The following is a 20,580-nucleotide window of genomic DNA, read 5'->3' on the forward strand; positions in this document are numbered from 1 at the left end:
TGGCCTGTGATGGGATGTTAGATTGGGTGGGATCTGAGTTACTACAGAGAATTCTTTCCTGAGTGTCTGGCTGGTGAGTCTTGCCCAAATGCTCAGGGTTTAGCTGATCGCCATATCTGGAGTCGGGAAGGAATTTTCCTCCAGGGCAGATTGGCAAAGGCCCTGGGGGTTTTTCACCTTCCTCTGCAGCTTGGGGCACGGGTCACTTGCTGGAGGATTCTCTGCACCTTGAAGTCTTTAAACCACGATTTGAGGACTTCAGTAGGTTAGGGGTTTGTTACAGGAGTGGGTGGGTGAGATTCAGTGGCCTGCGTTGTGCAGGCGGTCAGACTAGACGATCATAATGGTTCCTTCTGACCTTAAAGTCTATGATTCTAAAACAGTGATAATATTAAATCTAACTTAAATTGGATTATAAAAGTCAGGTTTAGAAAACTATAACTGATCACACAAGCCAGGGTCAGAAGGCTATTCCGAGAGAGAGAGAGAGAGCTGGATTCTCGCCATTCCGTGAAGCTTGAATCGATTGGGGATCCGAGGTGGTGGTGGTAGCTGAGGGTCCAGAGTGCTGGAGTCAGGCAGAGCCCCCAGCACGATCAGTCAGGAGAAGATGAAGTCCCAATAGAACTGATGCAGATTTTGGATCCAGGCATCAGAGCACTTATTTGAGCATGGGTAGGGGTTTTTATAGGGAAACAACAATGGTTGGAGGGAGAACACTAGATTTGTTTATGTGTAAACTTATGGCTCAAGGGAATATACCAAAGTTGTTTTGTTCAGGCTAGACAATAGGAACTGATCATTCCTGGCTATGGGCAGTGTTCCTTCGAGGGAGCTCACAACGCAATTAGGGAGCTTCAGTATTTTGGATACCAATAAAGGATTTATTACTAGAATTGGTCTGAAACTACAGAGCTGGGAGGGTGCAGGCATTAACACCTGGAGCAGAGATCTCTCATCATGCAGTGCTTCCCTGCTTTTATAGTCCCAGAGTTCCAAGGGGTTCTTGCTTTGGAATCTCTGTTCTCCATTCTGTATGCTAATAGAGATGCCTCCCTGTTCCATCTTTGATGCAAATGAGGCTACGGGAGTTTCTTTAATCCTGTCACCCTTATCCCAGGGGTTTAGGTGTCTCCCACAGCCTTTTCATTGCTTTTTGTACATCTTTCTTCTGATCGGTTTTGGTTCAAGCAAAGGCTGGGCAGCGGGAGGTCTTTAGTGAGTCAGACAGAGGCTGGGTACTGTGCCCTGATTCCCCAAGGACACAGAGCTGCTAGGTAACATCTCCACCTGTGCAGGTACCAGCTGGCTCTGTGCCCTTCCATGCCCCAGGAATCCTGCATGATCCACCGCGGCTGCAGCTTGCCCCAAACCCCAGAGCAAACTCCCTGCGCTTCTGGAGCAGTTTCTAGTGTAACTACATAAACAGCTGATGGGGGGAAGGTGGAGATGCTACTGAGACAGGACTTTTCTGTGCAGAGCTGAAGGGAGGGGTGTGGGGGGACTGGGGGCTGGAAGTGCGGGGCTGGGAAGGATCAAGGTGCTTTGGCAGAGAAGTGGGGGAGGCCTGGATGGGCACAGCCAGGTGGGCTCTGCTCCATGATTGAGGCGTGTGGGTGTGGATCTTGATCTCTTTGTGCCAGGCTTTTGGGAGAAGCAGGAACGGGTCTTGCCTAGCATCCTGCAGCAGATCCTTTCATGTAACCTAGGAGTCCTGGCTGCCAATCCCCCCCGCAACCACTAGACACTGCTCCCTTTTAGAAAACGTGAAGGCAGAATGGGTGAATACGCTTCTCCCTCCCTCCGCGGGGTCAGGTGAGTGGAGGAGCCTCCTTCGACTGCACAGCCTGAGAATGGGGGAGCCAAAGGGGAAGTGAGAGTGTGTGGAGGTGGAGGGTGCTTTGTAAATCCCCGGGGGAGGGGCACACACTACCTTCTGGAGAGCTACGGGGCACATCCCCTCCCTCCCCATTTCTAACCTCTGTGGCATCCTTGAGTCAAACAAGCACCAGCCAGGGGAAGGCTGCAGATTAGGAGCATCCCTCACACTCCCAGCAAGGTGGGCTCAGGGGGATTTACACAAAATCCAATTCTTTTACATTTAAATTAAGTGCATTTTTCTTTTTTAAAACAAACCTACTTAAATGGGAAGTTATTGACAACCTGGGTCAAGGCCCTAAATTTACCCTAATCCTGTACATCAAATCCCATAGAATATGAAGCAGGATGTTTGCTCTTGAAGCTTTACAGGAAGGCAGGCGCCTGATGTATGTATCCAACATAGCTGTGGCCGTCACATTGAATGAAAAACACATTTGGAAATGCTGGGTTTGTGCATTGTTAATTGAATCCCAATTTCCATCCAAAAGCAGCTTGACACAAGGAGAACTAATTAATCATCTAGTAAATAAGAAATGCATTGCTCACTGTTTTCTAATGGTAGAAAATAGGAAAAATTAAGAATCTGAGTAAATGTACGTTTAGATATGTAATTGCTTAAATAAGTATGTACACTTCTAGTGTATCCTCGTGATTAGCAAAAGCCAGTACCAAATTTAGCAAAAAGGCTATTTTAATGGCAAACCAACCTGTTTTAATAGTTACCACCAATGAGAATCAACCTTGCTTTAGAAACATAACTAAAAAGTGCAAATGCAAAACAAGATGCAATTTGATTATTTAAATCAAGGTTTCCTGCTTGCTGATTTAAATCACAGTTCAAATCTGCGGCTGAAATCAATCCTCCATGCCCTGTGCTGTCCTAGGGCCTGGACACAGAGCCATTCCCCTTGGCCCACCTGCTGACGATACTAACCAATTTCATCCATTGCTCCCACTGTTCCTTGAAGGCTCTTTCAGAAATGCTCCAAACCATCACCTAAGCGTACCTCTTGTTGTCAAAAAGGCTAATAGTATGTTAGGGACTGGTAGGGAAGGGATAACAGAAGACAGAAAATATCATAATGCCACAGTATAAATCCATTGTTCGCCCACCCCTTGAATACTGTCCAGTTCTGGTTGCCACCATCTCAAAAAGGACAGAGTGGAACTGGAAAAAGTCCAGAGAAGGGCAACAAAGATGATCCAGGGATGAACGGCTTCCACACGAGGAGAGACTAAGATTACAGCTATTCACCTTAGAAGAGAGACGACTAAGGGTAGAATGATATGAGGTCTATAAAATCATGAATGGCGTGGGAAAAGGGTTAACTGCCTGTTCCCAAAACAAAAGCCGCAATTAAATTAAGCGGCAGCAGGCTGAACACAAGGAAGAGCAAGTACTTTTCACATAATGCACAACTCGTGCGTGGAACTCATTGCCATGGGATGCTGTGATGGCATAACTGGATTCAAAACAAAGCTAGGTAAATTCATGGAGGATGAAGTCCATCGATGGCTATTAGCCAAGATAGTCAGAGACGCAACCCCACGCATGGAGCACCCTAAACCTCTGACGACTGGAAGTAGAAGCTGGGATTGGGGGGATCATTCCACAGTTGCACTGTTCTAAACACTGAAGCTTTGGTACGGGCCACTCTCAGAGACAGGCTACTGGGGAAGACGGACCATTGGTCTGACGCAACGCAGGAGACAGGGGTGAACCCATGGTGGCTCACAGTGGATCAGCAAAGCAGAGCCCTTTCTGGAAGCTGGCTCCTTGAACCCCAAATTCCAGGCTTTCATTACGGGGGGGAAATAATTTTAAAAATGAAGCCTCTAGCCTCACGCTGTGAAATAAAATTAAAAAATCCCAGCACCACATGTAAAGGATGCCTGCCCAACGCGATGTCTACATTTACGGCAGTGTGCTGAGTACAGACACTACACACACAGCGACAGGCCGCAGTGAGAGGCTCTGGCCAGGGGGAGGCAGTGGGACATTACTCTGCTAAAAGCAGCCGTGGGAGGCACTGCTTGGGCTTGTAGACAGCCATGGAGAGGACAAACCTGGGGGCTGAGGTGTGTCCAGCTCTCTACCGTACTCTGCTCACCTAAACCACGTCTCACTGTCTACACTCTTTGTACCCAGCTAGCTGGGCCTGAAGCATCTGCTACTCCACATGCTGCCGTACGCACAGACAGCCTGGGCCGGCCAGCCATGTGCCACTGTCTTTAACGGCTCTGCAAAGCCCCTGGCCATTTTTTTCATAGATTTATAGATTGTAAGGCCAGAAGGGACCTTGTGATCATCTAGCCTGGCCTCCTGTGCCAGCCATCTATCGGTCGGACGGCCGTGTCTCCCCTGATTTATTTCCTGACACCACCTCGCACAGAGTAAAAGTTACCAAGAGCTTTGGGTTGAAAGAACACCGGGTAACACCACTGCTACTCTGATTCAGCCCTCAAAGGGAGCCAATGACCCAGCGATGCGCCAGATGCCGTGGAGAGGGGGATGCATGAAGATTTGAGCCCTGGGTAACAGGGCTCAAATAACAGGACAGACCCACCAACACTGTCCAGTTACGGCCAATGATTTATTGTCGTCAGTATTCAAAGTAAAAATAAGAGACTCTGGCCAGGCGGAGCTGCCAGTTGATCCCAGCTCAGGGGCCCGCCCAGCTGGATCTGTTTTCCGTCTCACAGGACACGTCCAAATCCCACCTCGAGCCCCAGTGCAGCATCCTTCCCAGGCCCGGGGGCACAGGAGGTGCAGGGCTGTCACCATACAGGCCCCACCCTAAAACTTCTTGCTCTTGCTCAGTTTGTTGCGGCGCCAGGTATTATGCTTCCGCAGGAGCCTCCAGTACTGGGGCGTCTCAGGGTCCAGCTCCTCCAGTGTCTTGGGGGGGCCGAGGTGCATCTGGAAAAGCCTGGGGACCAATGCACAAGAGAGAGTGAGTTTCTAGGTCAAGCGGGATCCCTTAATCCAGACCCAGGTGATGGGATGCATCAGCCCGCTCAGGTTCCAGCTAGCTCCTGGTCTCATGCGGTCACTTGCCATCGAGCACGCCTCATCATTTAAAGCGCCCTAAGGCTAGCCAGGGTCACCAGAGCTGGGCCCAATTTTTTGCACAAAGCTTTTCTGGTGAAAAATGCAGATTCAGCTACACTGAAAAGTTTCACAAACACGCACCAAATTGCTTTGGTTGGGAAGAATGATCCCATTTCATTTCCACCTTTTCAAAACAAAATGTTCTGATTTTTTTGGTTCCAAGCGAGGTGCATGTCCAGCTTTCCTTTGATTAAATAATAAAAAATGTTGAGAAAGACAAGATCAAACCAAAATGTTTTCTTCCATCTGAAATGAATATTTTTCCTGCTTTTCAGAATTACCAGCAAACCAGAAACTCCCCCTACTTGCTCAGCTCGGCTGGTCAACCCCCGGCAGATGGGGGAGGAAGGACCCCCTGCTCAGGGCCTGATCCCACAAACACGTGGGACTAAGCACTGGCAGGGTCTGGCCCTCGGAGGCCACAGGGCGGGACGCTGCTTGGTTCTGCAGGGGGCCATGGGTGCCGGGATACAGCACAAGCATTGCAGGTGGCTAGAGTCAGACACTGACAAGTGCAGGGGTGCCGGGGGGGAGTATGAAGGGGGGGGGACACCTTTGTAGAGGGGGTGACAGCTCTGCTTGTTTATTATTTCTATTCTGGTGGCACTTAGGAGCCCCAGTCATGGCCCAGAACCCCACTATACAAAGTGCTGTACATTATTTATTAGGTGTATTATGGTAATACCTAGGAGCCCGAGTCGGGGTCCAAGATCCACAGTGCTAGGGCTGTACATTATTTATTAGATATATTATGGTAGCGCCCAGGTGCCCTCATCGTTACCCAGGACCCCATGGTGCTACAGGGGCTCTACATTATCTATTAGGTGTATTACGGTAGTGCCCAGGAGCCCCGGTCATGACCCAGGCCCCCACTGTGCTAGGGCTGCACAAACCCAACAAAACCCCCGGACCCTGCCCCAGGGAGCTCACAACCCGAGTTATTCAGCAACTTGCTCTCCCCTTTCAGCTGTGGGGCACAATATATCCCATAAACCTGATTTAACCCCATGTTAGAGACTGGCACAGCTAGGTACAAGGTCTCGCAGGGGGTCAGTGATGGAGCCAGCAATGGAGCCCAGCAGTCCTGGCTCCCAGGCCCCTGCTCTAACCACTAGTCTCCATGTGCCTCGAGTGGCTGGGAGAGGGCAGACCAGGCTTCACCCACCAGTCAGGATACTCAGAGTCGTCCTTCAGAGCCACCTCTGGGCCCTGTTTGTAGAAGTTCACTCCCATGGCGTGCGTGGTGAGCAGCACGGGGTCCTTGCACACCTCCGGGCCTTTCAGCTCCTCCTTACTGAAGCCTTTCCCTTTGGCCTTCACCGCTGCAGAGACAAACACAGATGTCAGCAGGGCGCCCGGCCGCCTCGGCACTGGGGGGAGGCACCGGACTATTGCAGGGAGCAGCAATGGTCCTACCAAGTTCCTCCGCCTGCGATTTCCACTTCACAGGGGGCAGAGACCAAACACTCTTGCTACACAAGTGAGCGGCTTTGGAGGCATGTCCACTGACTCGGAAAACCTCAAATGCTCCGCAACTGTACCACTCAACCCTCTCACTTTGACTCCCCATAAGCCCAGCCCCCGGCAACGCAAGGAGCAGAAGCCTGTGAATTTCTGACGTGCCTGTCACCGTGACGTCAAGGCAGCTCTCAGTCCAGTTAGGGTCACATTACCTCCGAGAGTCTAGGCCACTGTGGTGCAAAACAATGAGCCTCTCTTGTTGGGGCAGTCGGAGTGGGCATATTAAACCCCACACCACGCTGATGTCCAAACACACTTGGGAGGACCTCAGCGCAGAGCAAAATGGGCAGCAATCTACGAGGCTCGTAGGATGCCATCACTACAGCACGTGACCCCTCACAATCTGCAGTGTAGTTATTTTCCCAATGCCCTGGAGGTAGGACCCCCCTTTTACAGGTGAGGAACTGAGGCTGGCTGCCTGGCCCAGGGACACACAGGTCGTCTCTGGCTCCCAGGTCTCCCAAATCCATGGCTAGTGCCCCAAGTGCTGGACCAATCCTACCTCCCCTCGCCTCCAATGAGGTTGGTATTATGGATTTGCAACATGGGGAAACTGAGGTACAGAAGGGGAAAGAGAAACTCGCCCAAGAGGCTGCAGAGGTCCGCCAGCAGGAACAGAACCCAAGAGTCCTGACTCCCAGCTTGCACCCGGGGTAGATGTTCCTCCCTCACGGGCAGGGCGAAATCTCGGTGGCAGGGGATTGCTCTGAAACGAAACCCAGCCAAGGCTGCGCCCGGGGGCTGCTGGCGTCAGAGCCGCAGCCTGGACACAGCCACACCATGGAAACAGGGGCCAGCGCCCCCTCTCCAAGCCGGCTGCTCCCAGCAAGCAGCGCTAGGGCTGGGGGGGCCCCAGGGGGCTGTCGGGAGCGGGGCCACCCGACCTAAGCGCGGGGGTCCCGGGGAGGGCAGCAGGGAGCGTCCCAGCTGAGTCCCAGCCACTCAGTGCACCCCAGGCCCCCAGCAGCCAGCGGGGGGGGGGGGGGGGCCCGGCCCCACACTCACCTGCTTTCTTGGCATAGCCACGAGCCAGCACGCTGCAGAAGGGGCCGGCGGCCGGGCAGCGCCCAGCCGCGAGAGCCCGCACAAGCGCCCGGGCTGCCATGGGCCCGCTCGCTCCAGCTGCACGCGCGGGGCCGCGCGCCGGCCTCCCCCGCCCGGGCACCGCGGGGCGCAGCCCGGGGCCGGCTGGGATTCGCAGTCCGGCAGGGACCGGGGAGCATGCTGGGAGCTGTAGTTCCTTCACTCCCCTCCCCTCGGCGGAGCAGGCGGGAGATGGGGGAAGGCTCTTTGGGTGGCCCGAACTGTATTTCCTGTAAATCTGCTCCTGTGGATTAATAGCAATTTAAATGCGGATTGTGCCCATGGGCAGTGACTAGCGTCTACACTGGGAGTTGAGGTCGAATTTAGCAGCGTTAAATCGATTTAACCCTGCACCCGTCCACACGACGAAGCCCTTTTTTTCGACTTAAAGGGCTCTTAAAATCGATTTCCTTACTCCACCCCCGACAAGGGGATTAGCGCGGAAATCGGCCTTGCCGGGTCGAATCTGGGCTACTGTGGATGCAATTCGATGGTATTGGCCTCCGGGAGCTATCCCAGAGTGCTCCATTGTGACCGCTCTGGACAGCGCTCTCAACTCAGATGCACTGGCCAGGTAGACAGGAAAAGGCCCGTGAATTTCAATTTCCTGTTTGGCCAGCGTGGCAAGCTGCAGGTGACCGTGCAGAGCTCATCAGCAGAGGTGACCATGATGGAGTCCCAGAATCGCAAAAGAGCTCCAGCATGGGCCGAACGGGAGGTACGGGATCTGATCGCTGTACGGGGACAGGAGTCCGTGCTATCAGAACTCCGTTCCAAAAGATGAAATGCCAATATATTTGAAAAAATCTCCCAGGACATGAAGGACAGAGGCCATAACAGGGACCCAAAGCAGTGCTGCATGAAACTTAAAGAGCTGAGGCAAGCCTACCAGAAAACCAGAGAGGCAAACGGCCGCTCCGGGTCAGAGCCCAAAACATGCCGCTTCTATGATGAGCTGCATGCCATTTTAGGGGGTTCAGCCACCACTCCCCCAGCCGTGTTGTTTGACTCCTTCAATGGAGATGGAGGCAACACAGAAGCAGGTTTTGGGGACGAGGAAGATGATGATGAGGTTGTAGATAGCTCACAGCAAGCAAGCAGAAAAACTGGTTTTCCTGACAGCCAGGAACTGTTTCTCACCCTGGACCTGGAGCCAGTACCCCCCGAACCCACCTAAGGCTGCCTCCTGGACCCACCAGGCGGAGAAGGGATCTCTAGTGAGTGTACCTTTTAAAATACTATACATGGTTTAAAAGCAAGCAAGTTTAATGATTAATTTGCCCTGGCACTCGCAGCTCTCCTGGATGTACTCCCAAAGCCTTTGCAAAAGGTTTCTGGGGAGGGCAGCCTTATTCTGTCCACCATGGTAGGACACTTTATCACTCCAGGCCAGTAGCACATACTTGGGAATCATTGTAGAACAAAACATTGCAGTGTATGTTTGCTGGCGTTCAAACAACCTTTATCTCTCTGTGTTATCCTCAGGAGAGTGATATCATTCATGGTGACCTGGTTGAAATAGGGTGCTTTTCTTAAGGGGACATTCAGAGGTGCCCATTCCTGCTGGGCTGTTTGCCTGTGGCTGAACAGAAATGTTCCCCACTGTTAGCCACATGGAGGGGCTAGCCACTCGCTGGGGGGAGGCAAAATGTGACCTTGGAAGAAAGCACATGTGCGATGTATGTAATGTTAACAGCAAGGTTTACCAGCAAGGTTTACCGTGAAAGAGTGTACCCATTGTTCTATAAAATGTGTCTTTTTAAATACCACTGTCCCTTTTTTTTTCTCCACCAGCTGCATGTGTTTAAAGGATGACAGGATCTTCTTCCTAGAGGCTAGCGAAGATTAGAAGGCAAAAAAAACCGCACTCGCAATGAAATGTTCTCTGAGCTCATGCTGTCCTCCCACACTGACAGAGCACAGACGAATGCGTGGAGGCAGACAATGTCAGAGTGCAGGAACGGGAGGAGAGGTGGCAGGCTGAGGAGATGTTTCAGAGTAACAGCCGTGTTAGTCTGTATTCGCAAAAAGAAAAGGAGTACTTGTGGCACCTTAGAGACTAACCAATTTATTTGAGCATGAGCTTTCGTGAGCTACAGCTCACTTCATCGGATGCATACCGTGGAAACTGCAGTAGACATTATATACACACAGAGATCATGAAACAATACCTCCTCCCACCCCACTGTCCTGCTGGTAATAGCTTATCTAAAGTGATCATCAAGTTGGGCCATTTCCAGCACAAATCCAGGTTTTCTCACCCTCCATCCCCCCACACACAAACTCACTCTCCTGCTGGTAATAGCCCATCCAAAGTGACAACTGTTAGGGGGCTTATTCCTTCACCCACTTACTTCCCTGGTCCTTCTCGCATGAACAGAGAGCAACAATACCCGAAGTCCAAAGGTGCAAACAATTCGATGTTTATTGGGGTGAACTTCCAGCAAGCATGATTCCAGTTTCCTTCCTTAGTATCCTCCTTCCCAGTTCTGACACCACAGAGCCTTACACCTGTGTCCCTGTTCCCATTCCTGCCCTTAGCCAAACATGATTCCAATTTCCTTACTCCCATTCCCTGTTCCCATTTCCCCCTTTAGCAAAACATGATTCCAATTTTCTTACCCCCATTCCCTGCTCCCATTTCCCCCTTTAGCAAAACATGATTCCAATTTTCTTACCCCCATTCCCTGTTCCCATCTCACACACCCACATGCCCACCCCCAGTCACTTCCTCACTGACTACAGATTATATAGTAAAACTTGAGTTCTGCTTAGCTATACCTTAACCAATCATTTTCCTGAAATTTAACTAACCAATCCTAACATATTGTAACATGATTATGTAACCAATTATATCCCACCACCTTAATTAGTTTACACCCAGCAAAATTAATTATACAGTAGACAGGAACAATCACAGAACCAGACAGAGATTATACAGACAAACAATAGCAAAGTGGGAACTATAATGACAAAACAATACAGAAGTGAGGATTTCACATCCCAGCTATTGATAAGTGAGTTCTTGCCAGACAGGATGCTGTCAAACTAAGTTTCCTTTTACATTTTCTAGGCACTTCCCTTTCTCTGGAGGTGATAAGAATACAGGACAGGATTGTATTCCTAACAGCCGAATAGCACCTTATTTCAGTGTGACTAGTTTGGAATGTGAGGATGTGACTGTTTGCTTCCCAGCTTATGGCTGCCTCTGCTGCTTAGCCAAAGGCCTGAGCCTAAGCACAGGGCCACAAACTGTCACAGTAAGAGAAGGCCCTTACGCTGGCAGACAGTGGTTTTGATTCTTTCTTTTATACCTCTAGAACTAGCCAAGCGATAAGAATACACCTAAATTCTTAGAATATAGGCCTTTACAGACAGGCCTGAATATCTATATCCTAACAACAACTCTCTTCACAATGTGTATGATAATCAAGGTGAGCCATTTTCTGCACAAATCCAGGTTCTCTCACCCCCTCACCCCCCTCCAAAAACCACACAGAGAGGGCTGAAGCTGAAAGGTGGCAGCAGCGTGATGAGAGCAGGCAGGATTCAATGCTGAGGCTGCTGGAGGATAAAACCAATATGCTCCAGCGTATGGTTGAGCTGCAGGAAAGGCAGCAGGAGCACAGACCGCAGCTACAGCCCCTGTGTAACCAACCGCCCTCCTCCCCAAGTTCCATAGCCTCCACACCCAGACGCCCAAGAACGTGGTGTGGGGAACTCCGGCCACCCAGCCATTCCACCCTAGAGGATTGCCCAAGCAACAGAAGGCTGGCATTCAATAAGTTTTAAAGTTTTAAAGTGCTGTGTGGCCTTGTCCTTCCCTCCTCCACCACCCCTCCTGGTGCTTCTCTCCTCCACCACCCCTCCCGGGCTACCTTGGCAGTTATCCCCCTATTTGTGTGATGAATTAATAAAGAATGCATGAATGTGAAGCAACAATGACTTTATTGCCTCTGCAAGCGGTGATCCAAGGGAGGAGGGGAGGGTGGTTAGCTTACAGGGAAGTAGAGTGAACCAAGGGGTGGGGGGGTTTCATCAAGGAGAAACAAACAGAACTTTCACACCGTAGCCTGGCCAGTCATGAAACTGGTTTTCAAAGCTTCTCTGATGTGCACCGTGCCCTCCTGTGCTCTTCTAACCGCCCTGGTGTCTGGCTGCACGTAACCAGTGGCCAGGCGATTTGCCTCAACCTCCCACCCCACCATAAACGTCTCCCCCTTACTCTCATAGATATTGTGGAGCGCATAGCAAGCAGTAATAACAGTGGGAATATTGGTTTCGCTGAGGTCTAACCGAGTCAGTGAACTGCGCCAGCGCGCTTTTAAATGTCCAAATGGACATTCTACCACCATTCTGCACTTGCTCAGCCTGTAGTTGAACAGCTCCTGACTACTGTCCAGGCTGCCTGTGTACGGCTTCATGAGCCATGGCATTAAGGGGTAGGCTGGGTCCCCAAGGATAACTATGGGCATTTCAACATCGCCAACGGTTATTTTCTGGTCTGGGAATAAAGTCCCTTCCTGCAGCTTTTGAAACAGACCAGAGTTCCTGAAGATGCGAGCGTCATGTACCTTTCCCAGCCATCCCACGTTGATGTTGGTGAAACGTCCCTTGTGATCCACCAGAGCTTGCAGCACTATTGAAAAGTACCCCTTGCGGTTTATGTACTCGCCGACTTGCTGCTCCGGTGCCAAGATAGGGGTATGGGTTCCATCTATCACCCCACCACAGTTAGGGAATCCCATTGCAGCAAAGCCATCCACTATGACCTGCACATTTCCCAGGGTCACTACCCTTCATAGCAGATCTTTGATTGCGTTGGCTACTTGCATCACAGCATCCCCCATAGTAGATTTGCCCACTCCAAATTGATTCCCAACTGACCGGTAGCTGTCTGGCATTGCAAGCTTCCACAGGGCTATTGCCACTTGCTTCTCAACTGTGGGGGCTGCTCTCATCTTGGTATTCTTGCGCCTCAGGGCAGGGGAAAGCAAGTCACAAAGTTTCATGAAAGTGCCCTTACGCATGCGAAAGTTTCGCAGCCACTGGGAATCGTCCCAGACCTGCAACACTATGCGGTCCCACCAGTCTGTGCTTGTTTCCCGAGCCTAGAATCGGCATGCCACGGCATGAACCTGCCCCATTAGCACCATGATGCCCACATTGCCAAGGCCCGTGCTTTGAGAGAAGTCTGTGTCCATGTCCTCATCGCTCTCGTCACCGCGCTGATGTCGCCTACTCGCCCGGTTTTGCTTTGCCAGGTTCTGGTGCTGCATATACTGCTGGATAATGTGTGTGGTGTTTAATGTGCTCCTAATTGGCAAAGTGATCTGAGCGGGCTTCATGCTTGCAGTGGTATGGCGTCTGCACAGAAAAAAGGCGTGGAACAATTGTCTGCCGTTGCCCTGATGGAGGGTGGGGCAACTGATGACATGGCTTACAGGGTTGGCTTACAGGGAATTAAAATCAACAAAGGGGGTGGCTTTGCGAGAAACAGAATGGCCCCCTCAAGGATATAACTCAGAACCTCAAGGATAGAACTCAAAACTGGGTTTAGCAGGCCGTTGATTTCACGGATAGAGGGAGGGAGGAGAAAATGAATACAAAACAAATCTGGTCTATTTCTTGTTTTGAGCCACTTCATCTATCTTTGTACATCTTGCTGGCAGTACGACCGCTAGCCATCATCATCTCCTGGGTGCTCGGCAGAAGACGGTGCAGTATGAGTGCTGGCCATCATCTTCTGCTGGCTGCAGATTAAAAGACAGTGCACTGCCGGTAGAACTGAATCGCCATGAGACGAAACTTAAAAGGGAAATGACCTGGCTGAGTTACTCTCGTGTTTGCCCAGGTGCCCCTGACCTCATTGAGGTCGGTTAAAAGAGCACCCAGGACTACGTCAACGATGGCTACCAGTCATACTGCACCGTCTGCTGCCAAAAGGCAATGAGCTGCTGCTGTGTAGCAATGCAGTACCGCGTCTGCCAGCACCCAGGAGACATATGGTGACGGTGAGCTGAGCAGGCTCCACGCTTGCCGTGGTATGACGTCTGCATGGGTAACCCAGGAAAAAAGGCGCAAAACGATTGTCTGCCGTTGCTTTCACAGAGGGAGGGAGGGAAGGGGGGCCTGACGATATGTACCCAGAACCACCCGCGACAATGTTTTAGCCCCATCAGGCACTGGGATTTCTACCCAGAATTCAAATGGGTGGCAGAGACTGCGGGAACTGTGGGATAGCTACCCACACTGCAACCCTCTGGAAGTCGACGGTTGCCTCTGTACGGTTGCCTCGGTGGACGCACTCCGCCAACTAAATGCACTTAGAGCATTTGTGTGGGGACACACACAATCAACTGTATAAAAACACTTTCTACAAAACCGACTTCTATAAATTCGACCTAATTTCATAGTGTAGACATACCCTAATGCGCTAGTTCTGGAGGGGAGGGATAGCTCAGTGGTTTGAGCATTGGCCTGCTAAACCCAGGGTTGTGAGTTCAATCCTTGAGGGGGGCCATTTGGGATCTGGGGCAAAAATGGGGATTGGTCCTGCTTTGAGCAGGGGGTTGGACTAGATGACCTCCTGAAGTCCCTTCCAACCCTGGTATTCTATAATTACTGTAATGGTAAGAAACCTTATTAGTCATCACAGATGATTTTCTAAAAAAGCTGCTCTAGGAATTCTTTCAGGGCAGTGTTCTGGCCTGTGTGAGACAGGTCAGGCTAAGACGATCACAACAGTCCCTCCTGGCTGTGGAAGCTATAACAACGGTACAGTAATTATTAAAACAATTAAGGATTTTAGTTCTGCTTTAACTGCAAAATGCAATGCAACTATGGAGTGGCAAGAACACCTTCATTTGTCATTATTACCCCTTGCTATTTATTATGAATATCACTATTATTATACTTAAGTGGGATGTCATAATAATAGCTTACATTAATTAATAATTATTATTTAACTTATTGCATCTAGTGCTGCAAACTCTCAGTGCAGGGGACTGGACTAGATGACTTATCAAGGTCCCTTCTAGTCCTACTCTTCTTTGATTTTATCAGGAGTTTCATGATATTTGGGGTTTTTCTTAAAGCCCCAGCTCCCAGAGTGATGTGATTACATGAGACTCTCAGCTTATGTTAATTGAGAAAAGGATGTTTCTGGCCCTTGTGGTCGCAGGGGAGAGCTTGAAAATGGACCCCTAAAGGTGCAAAAACCAGAAAGCAAATACAGAGAAGCTACAATTTATTATTTTTGAAAATCTCATGATCTTTAAGCCACTCCCACCATTTGTCACTGCTCAGCAATACAAGCACCCAAAGCCTGATCATGCAAACAGTGGCACTTGTGTGTGAATTTACCAGTAAGAATATAGTCCAGTTGAATCAATTGGCCTACTCATGCATCTAAGCACTTGCAGGATTAGAACAAGAGCGCAGAGCAGATTCTAGTTAGGAATAATCCTGGCCCCTTGCCTGCTCCAAATACTTATGCAAGTAAGTTCACACTCCTGAGCAGACTTCTGGAGTAGCATTTCAGTCCTCTAGAGACTAAACTGTAGCATGGTGCAGGCAGAAAATGGGAGAGGCCATGTTGCCACCAAAGCCTGAGGTCCATGTGGTGGCAGGAAATTGTTTAGGTGAGATGTGCACAGATGATCCCAGCAGGCGAACCATGCCCCATGCTGCAGAGGAAGGTGAAAAAACGCAAGGTCTCTCCCAGTCTCCCAATTCCTAAATGGTGCTATGGGAGTAATATAAATAACCATTCATAATAAATCCCTTCATTGAGTCAGAGAGTCCAAGGCCAGAAGGGACCATTGTGATCATCTAGTCTGACCCCTTAGAACACAGGCCAGAGAATGTCCCCAAATGAATTCCTAGAGCAGAGCTTTCAGGAAAACATCCAGTCGTGATCTGGCCTCCTAGGCAGACCTCTGCACCCATAAGGAACCCCACTGAGGTCAACTCCGCACAGACACAAGGACCCATCTGCACTGGTCAGGTTGCAGGACTTTACTAGTGCAATTAACTCAGTCGTGCTATTTGGCCCCATAATGCAAGGTACTAGCTTAAGAGCCAAACCTGCAATGCATCTTCATGAGATTTAGGGCCCCAGTGGCACCGTTTCAGATTTGCGGTGGGGGAGGGGCAATATTAACCATAATTCCAGGAGTTACTTAGGCACCTATAAACTCTAGGTTTCAGAGTAACAGCCGTGTTAGTCTGTCTTTGCAAGGTAGCCTATTTCCCCTTGCTTTTTCCTACCCCCCCCCCCCCAGACGTTCTGGTTAAACTTGGATTTAAACTTGGAGAGTGGTCAGTTTGGATGAGCTATTGCCAGCAGGAGAGTGAGTTTGTGTGTGTGTGTCCCTGGGAAAGGGGGCAGGAGTGAGAAAGCCTGGATTTGTGCTGGAAATGGCCCACCTTGATTACCATGCACATTGTAGGGAGAGTGGTCACTTTGGATGAGCTATTACCAGCAGGAGAGTGAGTTTGTGTGTGTATGGGGGTGGGGGGGTGAGAAAACCTGGATTTATGCTGGAAATGGCCCACCTTGATTATCATGCACATTGTAGGGAGAGTGGTCACTTTGGATAAGCTATTACCAGCAGGAGACTCAGTTTATGTGTGTGGTTTTTGGAGGGGGGTGAGGGGGTGAGAGAACCTGGATTTGTGCAGGAAATGGCCCACCTTGATTATCATACACATTGTGAAGAGAGTGGTCACTTTGGATGGGCTATTACCAGCAGGAGAGTGAGTTGGGGGGGGGGGCGCGGAGGGTGAGAAAACCTGGATTTGTGCTGGAAATGGCCCAACTTGATGATCACTTTAGATAAGCTATTACCAGCAGGACAGTGGGGTGGGAGGGGGTATTGTTTCATGGTCTCTGTGTGTATATAATGTCTACTGCAGTTTCCACGGTATGCATCCGATGAAGTGAGCTGTAGCTCACGAAAGCTCATGCTCAAATAAATTGGTTAGTCTCTAAGGTGCCACAAGTCCTCCTTTTCTTTTTATAAACTCTAGGTTTTTTGCAGATAGCTTAGAAATTGTCTGACAGGAGCACTGTATCTAATTCCTATATAAAGAAAGAAAAAATATATACAAACACCAGTTAAAGTCATATTTTAAGTTTATATGTAAATTTAGAACAATCAGGAGATAATACACCAAGTTATTCCCAATTCCAAATCTTGAGGTATCATAAGAACATAAGAGCAGCCATAGTGGGCCAGAGCAAAGGTCCATCTAGCCCAGTATCCTGTCCTTCAGAGAGAATGAACAGAACAAGCAATCATCGGGTGATCCATCCCCTGTCCTCCACTGCCAGCTTCTGGCAAACAGAGGCTAAGGACACTGTCACACTCAGAGCATGGGGCTGCATCCCTTCCCATCCTGGCTAATTGCTATTGATGGACCTATCCTCCAGGAACTTATCTAGTTCTTTTTTTAACCCTATTATAATTTCGGCCTTCACAACATCCCCTGGAAATGAGTTCCACAAATTGACTGTGCGTTATGTGAAAAAGTACTTCCTTTTGTTTTAAATCTGCTGCGTTATTAATTTCATTGGGTGACCCCTGGTTCTTCTGTTATGAGAAGGGGTAAATAACACTTCCCTATTCACTTTCTCCACCCCAGTCAAGTTTTTATAGGCCTCTCTCAGATCCCCCCTTAGTCGTCTCTTTTCCAAGCTGAAAAGTCCCAGTCTTTTTAATTTCGCCTCATACAGAAGCTGTTCCATCCCCCTAATACAGTGGTTCTCAAACTGTGGGTCAGCACCTCAATGTGAGTCACGACCCCATTTTAATGGGATTGCCAGGGCTGGCGTTAGACTTGCTAGGGCCCGAGGCTGAAGCTCGATCCCGACAGCTTCAGCCCTGAGTGTCAGGGCTTAGGTTACAGGCCCCCCGCCTTGGGCTGAAGCCCTTGGGCTTTGGCCTTCCCGCCTGGGGCAGTGGACCTTGGGTGGGCTCAGACTCCGGCCCCCGTCCTGGGGTCGTATAGTAATTTTTGTTGTCATAAGGGGGTTGCGATGCAATGAAGTTTGAGAACCCATGCTTAATCATTTTTGTTGCCCTTTTCTGTACCTTTTCCAATTCCAATATATCTTTTTTGAGATGGGGTAACCAGATCTGCATGCAGAATTCAATATGTGGGCATACCATGGATTTGTATAGAGGCAACATGATATGCTCTGTCTTATTATCTGTCCCCTTCCTAATGGTTCCTAACATTCTGTTGACTTGTTTGACTGCAGCTGCACATTGAGTGGATGTTTTCAGAGAACTCTCCACGATGACTCCCAGATCTTTTTCTTGAGTGGTAACAGCTAATTTAGACCCCATCATTTGTATAGCTGGGATTTTGTTTTCCAATGTGCATTACTTTGCATTTACTTTCCTATGTCAGTTTTGGAGCCTTAGTACAAGAATTAATAACTTTAATTGGTAAATAAAATGAATACAGAATATTTACTAAATACAATTGTCCTTATAACCTCACACCAATCACCCACGCACTTTTTAATTTTAATTTATATTATCGTCTGGAAAAATATAAGCAAGAAAATACATGCACTCTTACTTTGTATATCTCATTTCTCATTAAAAAGTTATGAAGTCTAAAGTAGTTGAGTTTCCTCTCAAACATTCTTCTAAAACATGGAATAACTAACAAATTAGAAAACAAATTTGTTTTGGCACTAGCTTAAAAAAAAAGAAAGACAAAAAGCTTTTAAAGTGATAATTGGAAAGAAAATATTACAACAGATTTGCCAACATAGGTTTCCTATCAGCTCTGACACACCTGAAGGTAGATAAAAGTTATCACCTTTTTCTAATGGAAAAGTGTTTTCTTTTCCTGTTAAGATAGCCAGTAATTAGAAAGAAAGTCTTAACCATTGTAATCTGTTTATACAATGCATTTACAAATGACTGATCTAAAAGCCTGTTTTAGCTTCTGGAAACTGTTCAGTTCCATAATGTAATACAGGAATCCTGAGTATGTATCTACAGTGAAGCAGCTGGATGATTATTAACCGTGTCTTAAAATATAAAGTGACACTATATGTCTTAAATTTTATGTAGAAAATTTGCCCTCTAAACAATGTCATTTTCAAGGGCTTACTCAAATATTAAGGAAGTTAATAAAGAAACCTGTTCCAAAGTATTAGTCAGGATGGGCAGGGATGGTGTCCCTAGTCTCTGTTTGCCAGAAGTTGGGAATGGGCGACAGGATGGATCACTTGATGATTACCGGTTCTGTTCATTCCCTCTGTGACACCTGGCACTGGCCACTGTCAGAAGACAGGATAGATGAACCTTTGGTCTGACCCAGTATGGCCGTTCTTATGTTCTAAGGCTGTAACAGCCTTGTAGGATTAAGAAAGAGCCCTCCAGGAATTGTAGAAAGTCTCAAGAGTCCATAGAATCATAGAACTGGAAGGGACCTTGAGAGGTCATCTAGTCCAGTCCCCTGCATTCGGGGCAGGACTAATTATCTAGACCATTCCTGACAACTGTTTGTCTAATCTGCTTTTAAAAATCTCCAATGATGGAGATTCCATAACTCCTTAGGCAATTTATTCCAGTGCTTAACCGCCCTGACAGTTAGGAAGTTTTTCCTAATGTCCAACCTAAACCTCCCTTGCTGCAATTTAAGCCCATTGCTTCTTGTCCTATCCTCAGAGGTTAAGAAGAACAATTTTTCTTCTTCCTCCTTGTAACCACCTTTTACATACTTGAAAACTGTTATCATGTCCCCTCTCAGTCTTCTCTTCTCCAGACTAAACAAACCCAATTTTTCCAATCTTCCCTCATAGGTCATGTTTTCTAGACCTTGAATCATTTTTGTTGCTCTTCTCTGGACTTTCTCCAATTTGTCCACATCCTTCCTGAAATGTGGTGCCCAGAACTGGACACAATACTCCAGTTGAGGCCTAATCAGCGGGGAGCAGAGCAGAAGAATTATTTCTTGTGTCTTGCTTACAATACTCCTGCTAATACATCCCAGAATGATGTTTGCTTTTTTTGCAACAGCGTTACACTGTTGACTCATATTTGGCTTGTAGTCCACTTTGACCCCCAGATCCCTTTCCACAGTACTCCTTCCTAGGCAGTCATTCCCCGTAGACTAATTTAAGAAAGAAAATGTGTTTTATTTTCTGATTGAGAATCAGAGCTATGTACAATCACTTCCTCTGATTTCCATCAGGAGCAACTGAAATGTCTAAAGACAGCACTGAGTGTGACACGGAAAATAAAACTGATCAGCTTTGTGGGAGAGACTTAAGGAGATCAGCACTCACCAGGTCTCAGCCAAGGCTCGGCAGAAACTGCTCTCTCCTGGCTTTCATCCTACCAGCTGGGTGACGGGGAGCTACCTACCCACATGGAGGGCTTTGAGTGTCCCCCTGGTCCAGGAGCTGCTAGCGCGGCTGCTGGCTGTGGGCTGGCAGGGGGGTGCTAATGGGGGTGCTCTCAGTTGCCCAGCCGGAGGGGGCATTGGAAACCTCACTAGACCAGCTCTGCGCAGCGGTGGGGAAGGACAGAACCATGTAGACAGCTCTCCAGTGCGCGGAGCCGGCGGCCCACACCGCCAGGGAATGTACATTTCCCACCACCCAGAGCCGGGGGGGGCAGCCCTGTCAGCCAACAACGCTTCCAGGGCCCCGGCTGAGGGCTGGGGGTTCCTCCGCGGAGCACGGAGCCGCAGCTCGCTTTCCTGTTTGCACCCTGCTGTGGTGGGAAACTGGGGGGCAGGGGACACGCCCCCCCCCACCTGAGCCCTGTAGGCACAGTTAGGACCCTGCTCGCAGCTTTGCAGGAATGGGGTCGAAGGGCGAAGATCGTCTCTCGCTGGTTTCCCTTGTTCCTCCGGATCGACACCGCCAGGGTGACCAGGCGGCAAGTGTAAACCATCGGGGCAGGCGGTGGGGGGCTGTAGGCGCCCAAATAAGACGAAGCACCAGGTAT

At 49.1% G+C, this 20,580-nt stretch overlaps 1 protein-coding gene across 1 annotated transcript; it reads right to left on the bottom strand.

Moving 5' to 3' along the window:
• Positions 1-4,456: 4,456 nt before the first annotated feature.
• On the bottom strand, positions 4,457-7,680 carry MRPL54 (mitochondrial ribosomal protein L54). Its single transcript, XM_084614785.1, has 3 exons — positions 7,520-7,680; positions 6,159-6,315; positions 4,457-4,811 (listed from the first exon to the last, which is right to left on the bottom strand). The coding sequence occupies exons 1-3, from the start codon at positions 7,617-7,619 to the stop codon at positions 4,679-4,681; spliced, it is 390 nt and encodes a 129-aa protein (XP_084470911.1). The 5' UTR covers positions 7,620-7,680; the 3' UTR covers positions 4,457-4,678.
• Positions 7,681-20,580: the final 12,900 nt, after the last annotated feature.

The sequence above is a fragment of the Lepidochelys olivacea genome (assembly GCF_965140295.1).
Source record: "Lepidochelys olivacea isolate rLepOli2 genome assembly, chromosome: 25".
Classification (NCBI taxonomy): domain Eukaryota; kingdom Metazoa; phylum Chordata; order Testudines; family Cheloniidae; genus Lepidochelys; species Lepidochelys olivacea.